At 58.5% G+C, this 16,965-nt stretch overlaps 2 protein-coding genes and 1 non-coding gene across 3 annotated transcripts in view; 1 reads left to right on the top strand and 2 right to left on the bottom strand.

The window, feature by feature from the left end:
* Positions 1-345: 345 nt before the first annotated feature.
* On the bottom strand, positions 346-418 carry TRNAR-UCG (transfer RNA arginine (anticodon UCG)). Its single transcript has one exon. It is a non-coding gene; the product is annotated as a tRNA-Arg (tRNA).
* A 412-nt stretch (positions 419-830) lies between these two features.
* On the top strand, positions 831-16,882 carry POLG (DNA polymerase gamma, catalytic subunit). The gene is made up of 22 exons (XM_016193372.2): positions 831-1,533; positions 4,382-4,553; positions 5,691-5,855; positions 5,943-6,089; positions 6,183-6,262; positions 8,773-8,955; positions 9,041-9,180; positions 9,302-9,428; positions 10,875-11,111; positions 11,977-12,097; positions 12,213-12,275; positions 12,506-12,613; positions 13,170-13,330; positions 13,687-13,740; positions 13,838-13,955; positions 14,332-14,467; positions 14,557-14,803; positions 15,379-15,501; positions 15,592-15,760; positions 15,831-16,039; positions 16,249-16,409; positions 16,581-16,882. The coding sequence occupies exons 1-22, from the start codon at positions 965-967 to the stop codon at positions 16,655-16,657; spliced, it is 3,567 nt and encodes a 1,188-aa protein (XP_016048858.2). The 5' UTR covers positions 831-964; the 3' UTR covers positions 16,658-16,882.
* The window catches only part of FANCI (FA complementation group I), a 51,153-nt gene continuing 50,864 nt past the window's right edge, over positions 16,677-16,965 (bottom strand). The window contains 1 exon segment of the mRNA XM_007527371.3: positions 16,677-16,814. Coding sequence (XP_007527433.2) covers positions 16,746-16,814 — 69 coding nt within the window. The 3' untranslated portion in view covers positions 16,677-16,745.

The following is a 16,965-nucleotide window of genomic DNA, read 5'->3' as shown; positions in this document are numbered from 1 at the left end:
ACTGTAAAGAGTCACTGATTCATGTACAGTTGGGGAGCCCCAAGCTGGGTGAGAGGAGAAAGGTATCCCACCAGTCGGCTGATGGGGTATGGGGTGTCTTGGCCTCTGTCAACATAACATTGAGTTTCATTTAAAACAAACAAACAAACAAAAAAATATATATATATATATATCCCAATGCAGTGCCTAGGAGGGTACAAATGCAGTTTGCAGCTGCCCCGAGAGTGACATGGGGGATGTTTGAAATTCTAAAACTGGAGGTAGCGATTTCATTGAACATGGTCACGTTATCTTAGAGAAGGGTCCCCAAGCACTAAAGCAAAAAAGGTACACCCGGTTCTCCTTCGACCGCGACAGGACTCGAACCTGCAATCTTCTGATCCGAAGTCAGACGCCTTATCCATTAGGCCACGCGGCCGATTAAGTACCAGGAGCTCCGCGCAACCTAAAGAGCTTCACTCCTCCCCCTGCCCTCCCCCTGCGGGCCTGGGGCCGTCCCACTGGCCGGGAGCGGGGGGCACCGCCTCCCCCCCGTGGGCGGAGCAGTCCACTTGCGGGCTGCCTATTGGCTGCTCCGGGAGGCCCCGCCCCCCCCTCCACGCCCCCGCCCAGGAGCCGCGGGACTGAGCGGCGCGCGGACGGGAAGTTGTGGCTGCCAGCGCGGCGGACGGCTGCGCCGGAGGCCACGCGCCACTCCGAGGCTGCGCAGGCCGCGGGCGGAGCCGAGGTTTCCGGGGGGCGCGTGCGGCGCCGGGCGGCGGAGCCGCGGGGGCCAGGCCGCCGGGCGCTCCGCTTGCAGAGCCGCTCGCCCAAGGTCACCGGCGCCCGCAGCCGCCCCGCAGGAGGCAGCATGGTGAGAGCCGCGACGCCCAGGCCCGAGGAGCGCGTCCCCGCGTGAACGCAGCCAAGCTGGAGCCCAAGGCCCGGGGTCCCGACTCGCAGCAGCGGGCCGCCGGCACCGACCATGAGCCGCCTGCTCTGGAGGAGGGTGTCGGGCGCCCCGGCCCCGGCCCCGGCCCCGGCCCGCTCGGCCTCCGCCTCCGCGTCCGCCTGCGGCCCCGACCCCAGCGCCGAGCCGCCGCGGCTCAACCCGCTGCGCATCCAGATGCTGTCGCGGGGGCTGCACGAGCAGATCTTCGGGCCCGGCGCGGAGGAGCCCGGCCCGGCCGCGGTGCGCCGCAGCGTCGAGCACCTGCGCCGCCACGGGCTCTGGGGGCAGCCCGCCCCGCCGCTGCCCGACGTGCCGCTGCGCCTGCCGCCGCTCTACGGGGGCGACCTGGACCGCCACTTCCGCCGCCTGGCGCAGGCGCAGAGCCTCCCCTACCTGCGGGCCGCGCGCGCGCTGCTGCGGGCGCCGCCGCCCCCCCGGCCGCCGCGCTGGGCCTGGGCGGAGGGCTGGACGCGGTACGGCCGCGCGGGGGAGGCCGAACCCGTGGCCACCCCCGAGGAGCGGGCCCTGGTGTTCGACGTGGAGGTCTGCCTGGCAGAGGGCACCTGCCCCACGCTGGCGGTGGCCCTGTCGCCCTCGGCCTGGTAAGTGCGGCCGCGGGCGGCGGGGCTGCTGGGGGAGCCGGTCGCGGGGCGGGGCGGGGCGGGTCGAGACCTTGACATGCCGGGGACGCAGGCTCCCTGCCCTCCGCTCCCCAGGTCCTGTGCTCCCTGAAAGGCAGACCTGCATCTCTCTCTCTCTCTATTTTTGTAGAATAATCCTTTGTATCAGTTCTTAGGGTCTTTGTTGGATAAGAGACAGCAGCCGAGAGGAAGGGGGAGGCAGGGGGAAAGAGACACACACCTGCCGCCCCGCTTCACCACTTGCAAAGCTTCCCCACCTGCAGGTGGGGAGCGGGACTAACGGGTGCGCTCCACCAGGTGCGCCGCCACTCGGCCCCTCTTTATTTATTGGAGAATGACAGCCAGAAACTGGGAAGCAAGGGGATGATAGAGACACACAGACAGACAGACAGACAGACACCAGTAATACTGCGTCACCGCTCGGGAAGCTTTCCCCCTGCAGGCGGGGACCAGGGCTTGGAATCCTTGCTCTCTGTAACACGTGTGTTCAGGTGCGCCACCACCTGGCCCCAACCTTCATCTCTTCACGTTTCTTTTTTTTTTTTTTTTTCCTTTTTATTTCTTTATTTCCTTTTGTTGCCCTTGTTGTTTTATTGTTGTAATTATTATTGATGTTGTTGTAAATGGAGAGAGGAGGGGAAGACAGAGGGGGAGAGAAAGACAGACACCTGCAGACCTGCTTCACCGCCTGTGAAGCGACTCCCCTGCAGGTGGGGAGCCGGGGGCTCGAACCCGGACCCTTGCGCTTTGCTCCACGAGTGATTAACCCACTGCGCTACCGCCGCACTCCCCCCTTCACCTTTGTAAGTGCCACCAAGTGCCCTTTTTTCAAACAGCGATGGCCTTACCGTTTCTCCCCTTTTTTATTCTTCACTCCAGGGCTAAAGTAGTCCTTACAACCTTAAAATGCTTTCAGGCATGGCCAGCGAAAAAAGTTGGTAGTTTGTTTATTCCGGTCGGAAAGCGCGTCTTTGTAAAGAAAGCTGTGAAACGTTAAGTATGTAGTTGAAAATGGTGAAAACATGGCCAAATAAAGAAGCCAGGCGTCAAGGGCTGAAAAGAGCAGGTCTCCACGGCCCCGCGCTGGTTTGGTTTTGGTTGGTGTGAGCGCAGCCTGAGCAGAGGTGGTGCCGCCGGGCAGTGAGGAGTGAAGTCAGGACAGACTTTTTCCTTTGGATTTTGTCATCTGTTTTTTGTGACCTGCCTCCCCCACCCTCCTGTCCTCCCTTTTGCTCCTGTCAGGGGCACTGCTGGGTCTGCCTGGTGGCAGGAGCCATTGCTGAGACCTGCCCTCATGTACTCTGGGGCCCTCTTCCTCGGAGCCTGAGGAGACTGAGACTTGGGGGGTGCCAGGCAGGACCCCCGGAGCAGCGGCCCCCACTGGCTGCAGGATGCCGGGTCCTGGCCGGCCTCCGTGTCTGGAGATGGGCTCGCTGCCCAGGACAGCTGCCCAGAGGCCTGCAGAGGCAGCTGCGGAGCTCCCGTCCACACTCACCGCAGCTGGTGCGTTTGCTTTGCATCCACACAGTGTCACTGCTCCTGGCAGCTGGCTAGCTTGCCTGCTTCCATTCTTTCTGTCTGTCCTTAGAGAGAGACACTCTGACACTGCCCGCTGCTGTGACGCTTCCCCTCTTGGTGTTTCCATGTGAGTGTTCACACCAGGCCCTGGAGCACGGCCCGGTGTGTGTCCTGCCAGGGAGCCATCTCCTGGGCCCAAGGTTGCTTGTGAGTGGGACTGAGGGCCCTGCCGCCTGGCTTTGCTTCTGTGTGGTGGAGGGCTTCGTAGGCAACAGGCCTTCCGCCCTGGCGTCACTCTTTGGAGAATGATGTACATTTCATCAGGTGCTTTAAAAAAGTTTCTTTTTCTATCTTACCCCCCCCCCCCTTAAAGAAAGGAGCCTTCCTCCTGCTGAAGCTGTTGGAACAGAGAGGTCCCCCTGCGCCCCTCCATGAGGGTGGCGGGGCTCTTTCTCAGCTTGGTGGCCTTGCAGGTGGCCCTGTCATTCAACCATGCTAAGTGGCCTCGCCTCCGACACACCCTGGGCACCTAGCAGGCTCTGCCTCTGGCCAGATCCAACCTTTCCCGAGTCGGGGTCCCCCCCCCACCCCCCCGCATATGTGCCCACATCCCCTCCGTTCTGGCGCTTTCCTTGGGCTCTCGATGAGGGTGCTTCCTTTGTCTTGTGGAATCTTCGAAACCATCAGATGCTTCACTCTGTAGGTGACAGTGTTTGGCTTTATTTTTCCCCCATTTAAAAAAATATTTGTTTTTTAATTTATTTTTATTTAATCTGGATAGAGACAGAGAATTTGAGAATGGAGGGGAGTTAGGGAAGGAGGCAGAGAGACCTGTAGACCTGCCTCACCGCTCGTGAAGCTTTCCAGGGGCTTGAACCTGGGTCTTTCGCGTTGTAGCGTGTGCGCTCAACCAGGTACACCACCACCCGGCCCCTTTCCCACTTTCAGTTTGAAAAAGCGATCCCCGCTTTGGGTTTTGTGATAGTCATCTCTTCCTTGACTTGCACTGTGAACACGGGGCTGGCTGATGTCCCTACGGCACCTCAGAATGAAGCTCAGTGGGGTGCCCTGGACTGGCACCCCCCCACACACAAACACACCTGCACTACACCCACTCTTCCTCTGTGTCAGGTGAGGAGAGATGCTTTGGTCAAACAACACCCGCCCACTGACTCATCTGTGGGTCAGGCCCACCCTGGGCCCCCCATGCAGGAGCTCCCGTGTGGCAGGTGTGCGGTGTGAGCGGAAGTGGGGGGCCTCGCACTGAGCCAGCCTGCCTTGGGCCCCTCAGGTATTCCTGGTGCAGCCGGCGGCTGGTGGAAGAGCGCTACTCGTGGACCAGCCAGCTGTCGCCGGCTGACCTCATTCCCCTGGAAGCCTCTGGGGACAGGCCGGAGCAGCTGGTGGTGGGGCACAACGTGTGCTTTGACCGAGCCCACATCCAGGAGCAGTACCTGATTCAGGTGAGGGGCTGGGTGACTGCCTGCATGTGTCCTGAGCAGGTCTCCTGCTGGCCAGCCCTGCCTCTCCCTGTGCCGGCCGCTCTGGCCCCAGGATCCATCGGTCAGAGAGAGAGAGATTGCCCCCCCTTCTTTTTTTTCCTCGCTACCAGGGTTGTTGATGCACAGCTGCACTGCTCCTGGGGTGATTTTTTCTCTTTTTTTTCAAGATACAGGATGAAAGACAGAGGGAGAAAGAGACAGAGAGGAGAGACACTGCAGTCCTACTCCCAAACTCTTGAAGACGCTCCCATGTGGTGGCCAGGGGTCAAACCCAGGTTCTCACTCTTGGTGATACATGCGTTCTACCGGGCGAGCCCCTGCTGGCCCCCAGTGGCCCTTGTTTTTATATGGCCTTGTCTTTGAGGCCTGAGCCCACACCTTGACTGCATATCCTGCCTGTCTCTGATGCGTAGTGTGGGCTCCTTAACACTCCTAGCCTCAGTTTCCCTTTTTTTTAATTTTTTTTATTTTTGGCCTCCAGGTATTGCTGGGGCTCAGTGCCTGCACTACAAATCCACTGTTCCTGGAGGTCATTTTTCCCAGTGTTGTTACTACTGTTGTTGTTGGATAGGACAGAGAGAAATTGAGAGAGGGGGGGAAGACGGGGAGAGAAAGAGAAGACACCTGCAGACCTGCTTCACCAATTGTGAAGTGACCACCTGCAGGTGGGGAGCCAGGGGCTCAAACTGGGATCCTTGCACTTTGTACTATGTGCGCTTAATCCGGTGTGCTACCACCCGGCCCCCTCAATTTCCCTTTTTGTGAAGAGAGAGCGGTAGGCAGCAAGGCCAGCGGGCAGGACTGACACTTCTCCAGACTGCTCGGAGACCTGAGCAGCACTCTGAGAACTGGGCCTGCCGTGTGGCGGTTCCTTGCTTTCAGAAGAACTGAAACTGCTCTCTGCTTGTGTCTGTCTTCAGCGCGGCCATGGGAGACGGCGAGGCAGCCGGGAGCCTGGTGTCTGGGCAGCCTGGGCTGGGGACACCTTTGGGGGTCCTCATACCCTGTCTCCAGGGCAAGCCCCAGTTCTGACTATGGTGGGGGGCCACTGGGAAAGGCTGACATCACCCCTGCCAGCGCTAACCACCCTTCCCCCAGGGCTCGCGCACGCGCTTCCTGGACACCATGAGCATGCACATGGCCATCTCGGGGCTGAGCAGCTTCCAGCGCAGTCTGTGGATGGCAGCCAAGCAGGGCAGACGCCAGGCCCAGCGCCCCACACAGTGTAGGCAGAAGTCCCAGGGCAGAGCCCCTGGCCCGGAGGTGAGGGCACATTCGGGGAGCCGGGGGAGCCCGTCGCCTGCGTGAAGCCTGGCTGACTGACCCTCATGCCCCTCACTATGGCCCCAGATCTCCTCCTGGGACTGGCTGGACATCAGCAGCGCCAACAACCTGGCGGACGTGCATGGCCTCTACGTGGGGGGGCCGGCCCTGGAGAAGGAGCCCCGCGAGCTGTTTGTCAAAGGGAGCATGAGAGACATCCGCGACAACTTCCAGGTAAGCGGGTCCAGAGCAGGGCTCCGGGCCGAGGGTCTGGGTCACCACTGCCCGACCTGACCCCACCCAGCACCTTCCTGTGACCCGTGCCAGGAGCTGATGCGGTACTGTGCCCAGGATGTGTGGGCCACCTATGAGGTCTTCCAGCAGCAGCTTCCGCTCTTCTTGGAAAGGTGAGGATCACCCTCTAGGGGCTCTGGGCTCGCTGTTTCACCCTGGGGAGGAGGTCTGCGCCATCCCGTGGTGGCCTCTGCGCCTGGGTTTCTGGAGCGTGAGCTCTGGCTGCTGGTGGTGCTGGGGGCTGAGCGTGGAGCCTCAGAGCCTCAGGCAGGAGAGTCCATTGCATAGTCGCTGTGCTGTCTCCCAGGCCTGCACGTTATTTCAGATGCTGACTGGGGGAATGAGCCCAGAGCCTCCCGCATGTGCCATGCTAATGAGTGGCCTCCCTGGCCCAACAAGTGGGGGTGGGCAGTAAAGAGGCAGACACCTGCAGCCCTGCTCCACTGCTCACAAAGCTTCCTTGCTGCAGGTGGGGACCAGGGGCTTGAACCTGGGTCCTTGCGCTCTGTAAAGTGTGTTCTCAACCACCTGGCCGACCTCTTTTTGTTTTAAATAGCAGCTTAGAGAGAAAGAGAGACAGAATGAGAAAGGAAGATGCCTGCAGTACTGCCCCAGTTTGGGGGCCAGGAACTTGAACCCTGACTCTCACAGTGAAATGTGTACTCTGCCAGCTGAGCCCCAGCCCAGCCCTCTCGCTTTCTGTTTCTCTTCTGGCTGTTGGTGAGTCTGTTGGCTTTGGGCAAGTAGCTTGTTTTTCTGAGCCTCACCATTCTCACCCGTGAAGCCTGCGAATAAGTCCTGTGCCACTGGGAGTTGTGAGCGCCTGACTGGTGTGTACGGGGTCCGTAGCGTGGTGCCTGGCGCAGTCGTTGTCACTGTGACCTGTAACCGGTCCCAGGGATAGAATGCTGTTCCCGTTATAAACTAAGTGGCTCGGGGGTGGCACAGTGGATACAGTGTTGGACTCTCAAGCAGAAGTTCCTGAGTTTGATCTCCAGCTGCATCTGCACCGGTGGCCTGGTGGCTTCCCTCCCTCCCTCGCCTCCCATCCTTCCCATTAATAAGTAAATTAAATATTTTAAAGAAAGATTTATTGAGAGAAAGAAAACTGTTATGTCTGTCTGGACTGTTCAGTGCCAGGGATTGAACCTGAGGCCGCACACATCAGGCCCTGCACTCTGCCCATGCTGCTCCCTCTGCCGCTGGCACTTCACTGGGGGCCGGGGGCAGTGGCTGGAGCACTGAGGCCTTTTACACATGGGATTCCACTATTCCTGGGCCAGTGTTCATGCCCTTTACATTAGATGGGGCAGAGAGACGACAAAGTACTCCCCTGGTGCCTTGCATGGTGAGGCGTGTGCTGTGCTGAGTGAGCTATCTCCCAGCCCACCATTTCTACTTTACTTGTTTCTTGATTTTCTTGCCATCAGAGTTCTTGCTAAGGCTCTTCGCCTGCATGATGAATCCACTGCTCCCAGCAGCCATCTCTGCTGCTTTGTTTTTAGTGGAGAGACTGAGAAGGAAGAGATAGAATGAGACCTGCAGACTGCTTCACTGCTTGGGAGACTCCCCCTGCCCAGCTCACCCGCAGGCTTGAGCCCCGTCCTTGTGCGTGGCCACGTACGTGTGCTACGCAGGCTGAGCTGCCACCTGGCCCCTGAGAGGCCAGCATTTCCCCCACTGCACCAGCTCCTGGCCTGCAACATTTCCTTTTTATTAATTTATTTTATTTATTTTAGTTTTTTTAATATTTTCCTTTTTGTTGCTCTTGTTGTTTAACGTTGTGGTTATTATTTTTGTCATTGTTGGATAGGACAGAGAGAAATGGAGAGAGGAGGAATAGACAGAGAGGGAAAGAAAGACACCTGCAGACCTGCGTCACCGCCTGTGAAGTGACTCCCCTGCAGGTGGGGAGCCGGGGGCTCGAACTGGGATCCTCACACGAGTCCTTGTGCTTTGCGCCACATGCACTTAACCCGCTGCGCCACCACCCGACTCCCAACATTTCCTTTTTTTAAGATTTTATTTACTTATTCACAAAGAATGATGGATGGAGGTGGCACAGCTGGTTAAGCGCACATAGTACTAAGCGCAAGGACCCGCACAAGGATCCAGGTTCAAGCTCCCACTCCCCACCTGCAGGGGGGCCGCTTCCCAAGCAGTGAAGCAGGTCTGCAGGGGTCTCTCTTTCTCTCTCCCTCTCTGTCTCTTCCCTTCTCTCTGTCCAATAAAATGGAAAAAATGGCCACCAGAAGCAGTGCATCTGTAGCGCTGGCACTGAGCCTCAGCGTTAACCCTGGAGGGGAAAAAAAGAAGCTAGGCGAGTGAGAACCAGATATCACTCTGGTACATGTGCTGCTGGGGATTGAACTTACGACCTCATGCTTGAGAGTCCAGTGCTTTATCCACTGTGTCACCACCCAGACCACCAGCATTCCCATTGTATAGGTGAAGGAGCCATGGCTCAGGTGTCGTGGCTGAGGAAGGTGTCAGGTGTCAGGGCTGCATAGGACTCGGGTCAGGTTGCCAGGCTGGCCCAGGTATCAGCTCCTGTCTCCCTGACACGAGTGGCGTGCTAGCAGCAGAGGGGGCTCAGTGGGTAGAGTGCCGGTGTTGCCCACAGGTGCCCCCACCCCGTGACTCTGGCTGGTATGCTGGAGATGGGTGTTTCCTACCTGCCCGTGAACCACAACTGGGAGCGTTACCTGGAGGAGGCCCAGAGCACCTACGAGGAGCTCCAGCGGGAGATGAAGAAGACGCTCATGGACCTGGCCAACAACGCCTGCCAGCTGCTCTCGGGAGAGAGGTAGCCAGCCTTGGGGTGGACCTGCCAGCGCCAGTGGGAGCGGTCTGGCCTGGGCTTGGCCTCAGCTGGCGGGCTGGCTCTGCAGGTACAAGGATGACCCCTGGCTCTGGGACCTGGAGTGGGATCTGCAGGAGTTCAGGCAGAAGAAGGTGAAGAGGAAGAAGCCAGCCGCAGCCAGCCAGCTGCCTGTTGAGGGGGCCGAAGTTCCCGGGGACCCTGAGGAAGGTGTGAAGCGTCAGGTGGAGGGGACCCCAGTACAGAGTCTGGGCACCCTTGGCGGCTGGACAGCCCTTCGGGAGAGCCCCTTGCTGTTCCGACAGCACCCCCTCTGCCCTTCCCTGTGTAGACCGCGGCCCTCCCAGCGAGGAGGAGGAAGTGCAGCAGGCCGCCTCCGCCCGCGCCTGCCTGGAGCAGCTGAAGAGGACCGCGGAGCTCCTGCCCAAGCGCCCCCAGCACCTCCCAGGACACCCAGGGTGAGCCCTGTCCTCACAGCACACAGGGCTCGCCTGCTCGCCAGCCCCCCTGTCCTGCCCTCGCGTACTGAGCTTTCTCCCTGTGCTCAGTGGAGCAAGTGCCCTGAGCTTTGCTGTGACTGGGTCCTGAGCACCCACTGGGTACCCACCACAGCACAAGCTCTCTCTCCAGGAGGCCCGGGCATGCAGCCTAGCCGGTGTGGTTGGTGTTCCCATCACAGTGACATAGTAGTGAGCAGCTTGGTTCTGCCTGGGGAAATCAGGGAAGGAAGGAAGGGGGGCAGCGGGCAGACTGCGCCTCTGGGAGTGGTAGATAGAGGTGGGGAAATAGAGCCAGCTTTTGCATTGACCCCTTGTGTGGCCCGGTGAGCCCAGCGTGAGACGGTACGGGCCTAGCAGGGCAGAGAGGGCAGGTTGGCTGTCGGCTGCGGACACCTGTGCCTGGGGGCCTGGCGTCTGAACAGCTGTTTGGGTTTTGATCTGTTCTTCCCACTAGAGACACTTTGATTTTGTATCATTTACCTGCTGGGCTTTGTGCCTGCATGACTCCACTGCTCCCGGTGGACACTCTCCCCCCCCAGCCAGAGGGTGGAAAGGGGAGAAAAGGGCAGAGGCAAGACACCACCGTCCCATTTCACTGTTGGTGAAGCTTTCCCCAGGTGCTGACCTGGGCTTAACCCCAAATGCAGGGGAGCGCGTGCTCTGCTTGGACCTCTCCCAGCTCCCCAGGATGGAAATTGGGGTTTTTTGGTTATTTTTGTTTTTGCCACCAGGATGACTGCTGGGACTCTGTACCTGCACAACTAGTGGCTTCCCCCCTTCTTGTAAATATAGGGTGAAAGACAGATAGGGAGAGGAAGGAGAGAGAGTGAGTGCATCACCACTCCACAGCACAGGAAGCTTCCTCCTTGAAGGCACTCCCATGTGGTGGCCAGAAGCTTGAGCCTGATTCCTTGGGCAGGGAACGTGCCTTCTCTTGGGTGAACCAGCTGCTGGCCCAGCCCCTTACACGAGTCTGTGTGTTAAGTGAGAAGTGCCGCTTGGCCATATGCAGTAGCAGGGATTGAACCTGAGGCCTGTAAATCCTGTGTCCTCCATACTGGGCTACCTCCCCTGGCTCCCTCTTGGGATGTTTGGAGTATTCTGGAAGACTCCATGGAGTTCTGCTCACACCCCAGAGGGAGGGGATGTGGCCAGAAAGCCAGGAGGCCTTGGAAGGTGTGTGTGGGGTGCTCTGAGGGTGTCCCCTGGAAGTTGTGTGGGGGGTGCTCTGAGAGTGGCCCCTGGAAGGTGTGTGTGGGGTGCTCTGAGGGTGTGCACTGGAAGGTGTGTGTGGGGTGCTCTGAGGGTGTCCCCTGGAAGGTGTGTGTGGGGTGCTCTGAGAGTGGCCCTTGCCATCCATCACCCTCCTGCCCGCACTGAGACACCCTCTCTTGCCGGGTCTAGGTGGTACAGGAAGCTCTGCCCCCGGCTCGAGGACCCCGAGTGGGTGCCAGGCCCCAGCCTCCTCAGCCTGCAGATGCGGATCACACCCAAGCTCATGGCACTGACTTGGGATGGCTTCCCTCTGCACTACTCAACGCGGCATGGCTGGGGCTACCTGGTGCCTGGGCGGCAGGACAACCTGCCTCAGCAGTCAGCGGGCCCTGCCAAGTTGTCGGCTGAGGTGCCCTGTCCCTACAGGTGAGGCTCGGGAGGGGAGGGGAGAGGGAGGGAATCAGCACAGCAGGCAGCTGGGAGGAGAGCTTGCCTGAGAGGGGGCTCCTGGTCTGTGCTCTGGGTGACAGCTGCTTGCTGCGCATGGCCTGTAGGGCGGCAGCTCTAGGGAGGCTGAGATCTGGGCCTTGGCTTTCTTCTCAGAGATGAGAGCACCACCCTGCCATTTACGTTCTGTTTGTCTGCTTGCATGTGATCCAGGGATTGAACCTGGGGCCTGACAAGTCTGAGGATGGTTCTCTACTGCTGAATCACCCTCTGTCTGATCTTGTCCTTTCTGTGGGGGATCATTGAACCCAGTCTGATTAAGCCCAAGTTCTGTTCTGTGTTAACAGACCTTTTGTTGGGGGCGGGGCAGTGGCGTACCTGGTTAATCGCACACATAATGTGCAGGGTCCTGGGTTCAAGCCCCAGGTGCCCAGCTGCAGGGGGAACATTTACGCATGAAGCCAGATCTGCAGGTGTCTCTTTACTTATCTTCCCTTTTCAATTTCTCTGTCTTTATCCAGTATAAAAATTTAAAAAACAAAAACACAATATAAAACCTTTCACTGTGCTTCCCTCCTGTGACCCCGGCACCCTCCTTTCACCGTTGGCAAAGGGAAGTTGACCAGCCTGTCTAGGATTTCAGCCCTGAGCTGACGGGTTGGGAAAAGCTGCAACTCTGGGAATGGCTGAGAGAGGAGTCTGGGATGCCGGGAAGGCTGGCCTAGGGTCTGCCTGACTTCTCTGAGTGGGGGGCCCACTGCCCTAGCCCCGTCTGCCCCGTGCACTGTCACTCACTGTGCTGCCAGGCGCCCCTGATCAGAGCTGCCGTCTGGTGTGTGTGCAGGGCCATCGCGTCCCTGTACAAGCAGCACTGTCTTGAGCAGCGGCAGCAGTGGCCCGAGCCACGGGAGGCCGGCCTGGCTGAGGAGTTCCTGCTTTCTGACAGCAGCGCCATGTGGCAGATGGTGAGGCCGACGCCCTGGATGTACTGTGGCCTGGTTGCTCATCCCAGGCTGGGAGGGGCTGCTGGGTTGGGGCCACTGTGCCACTCCTGTGACACACACCCCCCCCACACTCCAGGTGGAAGAACTGGGCTTCCTGGAAGTAGAGGCCGAAGCTGGGGAGGAACACGTGCTAACTCTGGTGAGTGGGGTGGCTGCCCTCTTCGCACCCCAGTAGAGTAGCTTGGTGTACGGGGAGAGCTCTGAGGTTGGGCTGGGAGGCTGCCCTGTCCTTGGAGACCTTGTGGCCACCCCCTCCTGTCCTGCCAGCACAGCTGCTCACTGGTTCAGGCCCTTTTCCCACCTTCCCCATGGCCCTTGCTGAATGCAGGTGCTGGAGCAGGGCCTGACCTAGGTGTGTGGCCCCCACAGACTGCCACTGGTGGCCCTAGAGCCAGCCAGCCAGCCTTTCACCATGGCAATGGACCTTACAACGACGTGGATGTCCCCGGCTGCTGGTTCTTCAAGCTGCCTCACAAGGTGTGCGTGCGGGCTGTCATCTCTGAGCCTTTGTTTTCCTCCTGCAGTTGGGTGGTGGGGCAGGTCAGTGATAGAGATGTCAGGTGTCTTCCCCACTCACTGCCCAGTGGTTTGTTTTCTTACTCTTACTGCCACTAGGGTTATCACTGGATAACTTCACTGCCAGCACTGTGAATCTCCACTCCTGGTAACCTTTTTTTTTTTTTTTTCTATTTTGATAGGACAGAGAAAAATTGAGAGTGGGGAAGGGGAGGCAGACACCTGCAGACCTGCTTCACCATTTGTGAAGTGTCCTCCCCTGCAGATGGGGAGTGGGGACTAGAACCTGAGTCCTTGCCCATGGTAACGTGTATGCCCAACTAGAGTGCCACCACCCAGCCCGATGGCTTCTTTCACCATGTAGGAGCGTCAGCTTGTTCAGGGTCTGTGACATCAGAGCATGTGCGTGTGCACGTGCGCCTGCCTCTGAATGGGGCTGACAGATTTGCCCACACTGCTGATGGCTCTGAGCTGGGGGTGGTCTGCCTTCTGTAGCGTGGCTCTCTTCCCCCTCCAGGATGGTAACAGCTACAACGTGGGCAGCCCCTTTGCCAAAGACTTTCTGCCCAAGATGGAGGATGGCACCCTGCAAGCTGGCCCAGGAGGTGCAAGCGGACCCCGTGCCTTGGAAATCAATAAGATGATCTCCTTCTGGAGGAATGCCCACAAGCGGATCAGGTGGGCCCGTGTGTCATGTCCATGTCCACACCCCCAGTACCCTTATGTGTGTGGGGGAGAGGCACTGAGAACCCTGGAAGGCAGGTGGCCAGCGCCACAGTTGGCCACCTGTGAGAGCCATGTCTGGCCTGAGCTGGCAAGAGCACCTCGTACTGAGCTGTGTGAGAAATGGCCTTGGGGCTCCCCCTTCCCAGCTGAGGGTCTAGGCCTCTCAGAAGTGAGAGGTTCTGGTTCTTGGCTGTGCCAGGATTTTCTTGAAGGTTGAGGAAAAGCGTTACGGCTAGGCAGCCCCAGAGGTGGATATGGTGGGATGGGTGGACGCCACCTTACCAGACCCCCATGGCTTATCTTCACAGCTCACAGATGGTAGTGTGGCTGCCCAAGTCAGCTCTGCCCCGTGCTGTGACCAGGTGAGGCCTGCCACGTGCCTTTTGGGGACAGATTTGAGTGGCCTGGGTCCTAAGACCAGAATAGGCTGCAGAGACTAATGTCCCCTCTCTATGCCAGGCACCCCAACTTTGACGAGGAGGGCCGCTACGGGGCTGTCCTGCCCCAGGTGGTGACTGCTGGCACCATCACCCGGCGGGCTGTGGAGCCCACATGGCTCACTGCCAGCAATGCCCGGGTATGTGTCCTCTATACCTTGGATCCTGCTTCCTGTGTCACTGGAACGTGGGGTGTACTTGCTTCCTTTAGACACTGATAAGTGTGAAAATGAAGCCAGGATCTGGGTCAGGTCGAAGTTAAGTTCAGATGTAGCGAAATGACACATCCCTCCCTGGCTGACACCGACAGGGCACGTTAGCATAGCTGTCGAGTGTAGGTGAGGAGGTGAGGGGCTGACTTGGGCCTGTGTCGTTTGGGGCTCTGCTGTCCCTAAAGCCAGCCCCTCCAGATGAAGAAAGGTCCTGGCCTTCTGGATCAGCTCTAGTTCCAGGGTGAGGTGGGAAGTCTTCCCCAGGGCAAGGAGGCTTAACCTGTTCCCCCCCCCCCCCCCCCAGCCCGACAGGGTGGGCAGTGAGCTGAAGGCCATGGTACAGGCCCCGCCCGGCTATGTGCTGGTGGGAGCTGACGTGGACTCTCAGGAGCTGTGGATCGCCGCAGTGCTCGGGGATGCACACTTCGCCGGCATGCACGGTGAGCAGTGGGCAGGGCTGCAGACCCTGGCATGAGGTGTGGGAGCTGCCTGCTGTGCTGGGCAGCCTTCTCACTGCCCCACCCTGCAGGCTGCACTGCCTTTGGCTGGATGACACTGCAGGGCAGGAAGAGCAAGGGCACAGACCTGCATAGCAAGACTGCCGCCACGGTGGGCATCAGCCGTGAGCACGCCAAAGTCTTCAACTATGGACGCATCTACGGGGCTGGGCAGCCCTTCGCCGAGCGCCTGCTCCTACAGTTTAACCACCGGCTCACACGGGAGGAGGCGGCCAAGAAGGCCCAGCAGATGTATGCTTTCACCAAAGGCCTACGCAGGTGAGGGCCACCATCCCCCTCTTTGCCGGCCCTTGCTTCAGAGGGCTTGACCCGGGGTTTAGTATCTGCTCAACTGTCACTTGACAACTAAAGCTGCACTTTTCAGGGAGCTCGTCAGGCGGTCTGGTGTGCCACAGCATCTCCCTTTGCAGGAGAGGAAACAAATTGAAAGCCATATGTTCCATTATTACCAGGCCAGTTCTTGGTCATGAGATCAAGTAACGGCAGGTGGTAGGGAGGTTTGAAGGACAGCTACCTTTCTAGCCTGCCAGCTTCTCCCTTTACTGGTGTCCTGTGTGGCCTTGGTGGCTCTCAGGTCCCATGCCTGACTAGCCTGCCCCCTTACAGAAACGGGGAGCAGTGGCCAGCCAGCATGAGGACAGAGGTAGGGGTGACCAGCCTGGATATATCACTGGTGAAATAGAGACGGGTTGATGCCCTCTGGACAGCCCTATTCGGCTCCAGCCACCCAGCCCTTTGAGACTTCTAGCAGCAGTGATTACTGCTATAGTTCCTAAACTCTGGCTTCCTCTTTGGACACACACATTCCCTTGACGATGAGGACTCTGCCCCAGGTATCGCCTGTCGGAAGAGGGTGAATGGCTGGTGAGGAGTTTGGGCCTTCATGTGGATCAGACCGAAGATGGCTGGGTTTCCCTGCAGGATCTGCGCAAAATCCAGAAAGAAGCTTCCAGGAGGTAAGGCCCGTGTAGGGGAGGCAGGGCCACCTCTAGCATGTCCCAGGAGAGCCGGGGTGCTAAGAGCCTGTCCTTTGATCCTGGCACTAGGTCACGAAAAAAGAAGTGGCCGCTGGTTGCTGAGCGAGCGTGGGTGGGGGGCACCGAATCAGAGATGTTCAATAAGCTGGAGAGCATCGCCACATCTGACACACCTCGGACCCCAGTGCTGGGCTGCCGCATCAGCAGAGCCCTGGAGCCTGCGGCTGTGCAAGGAGAGGTACTTGGCTGCCTAGGAGCATGGGGTGGGGCAGCCATGGCCTCTTCTCACCGCCCCTTCCCATCTCCAGTTTATGACCAGTCGAGTGAACTGGGTGGTGCAGAGCTCTGCGGTGGACTACCTGCACCTCATGCTGGTGGCCATGAGGTGGCTCTTTGAAGAGTTTGCCATCGACGGGCGTTTCTGCATCAGCATCCACGATGAGGTCCGCTACCTGGTGCGGGAGGAAGACCGCTACCGCGCTGCCCTGGCCCTGCAGATCAGCAACCTCCTCACCAGGTAGGGCAGAGCTCTGACCAGGCTCAGTGTGAGGCTAGCTCAGCAAGGGCCTCTATTCAAAAATAAATTTAAATGTGATTCTATGTTGGAAAGGTTAAATATTACAGCCGCATACCGTAGCAGGTACAGTTTGGGATCCATTATCTCGATGGCTGCTGCATAGAGCGGGAGGCAGATGGCTGACAGGATTCTGGGATGATCTCTTGCAGGTGCATGTTTGCCTACAAGCTGGGTCTGAATGATCTTCCCCAGTCGGTCGCCTTTTTCAGTACAGTAGACATCGACCAGTGCCTCAGGAAGGAAGTGACCATGGATTGTAAAACCCCTTCCAACCCAACCGGGATGGAAAGGAGATACGGGATTCCCCAGGGTAAGCACACCACCTTTCGGTCCTGGGACCCCCAAGAAACTGCACATCCATCGTGATAGTTAAAGATTTACTGTCAAAAGTGCATACATGCTTAAGTGGGGAGAAATTGTGCCATCTCCCTCCCCTTTGAATTGGGGTGGGGCATTCTGACGGATGTGCGCTGTCTTGCAGGTGAAGCGCTGGATATTTACCAGATAATCGAATTCACCAAAGGCTCCTTGGAAAGAGAAAGCCAGCCTGGACTGTAGCTCTGCTTCCATGGGGCAGTGCAAGCTTTCTGCACAGTGAGTCCGATGGGATAAGAGGACAGCAGAAGCCCCCAAAGCTCACATTAACTCAGGCATTTTTTTTCCTTTTCTTCTTGGCTGGCTCGTTGTTCTGTTCCTCTTGCTCTGAAGCAGTGCCCTAGAGAAGGGGAGCCAAATCATGCTCTCATGTGATAAGAAATTAAAAAAAAGTCCATTATCTTCTCATCACAGCCTGTGTTAGTCATGCTTTCTCCCTTGCCCCTCGCAGAGGCCTGGAGTGGCCTATAAGTCCAGGTGATGGAACAGGT

The sequence above is a fragment of the Erinaceus europaeus genome, chromosome 20 (genome assembly GCF_950295315.1).
Source record: "Erinaceus europaeus chromosome 20, mEriEur2.1, whole genome shotgun sequence".
NCBI classification, from domain to species: Eukaryota; Metazoa; Chordata; class Mammalia; order Eulipotyphla; family Erinaceidae; genus Erinaceus; species Erinaceus europaeus.
This window is presented reverse-complemented; position numbering and strand designations above follow the sequence as displayed.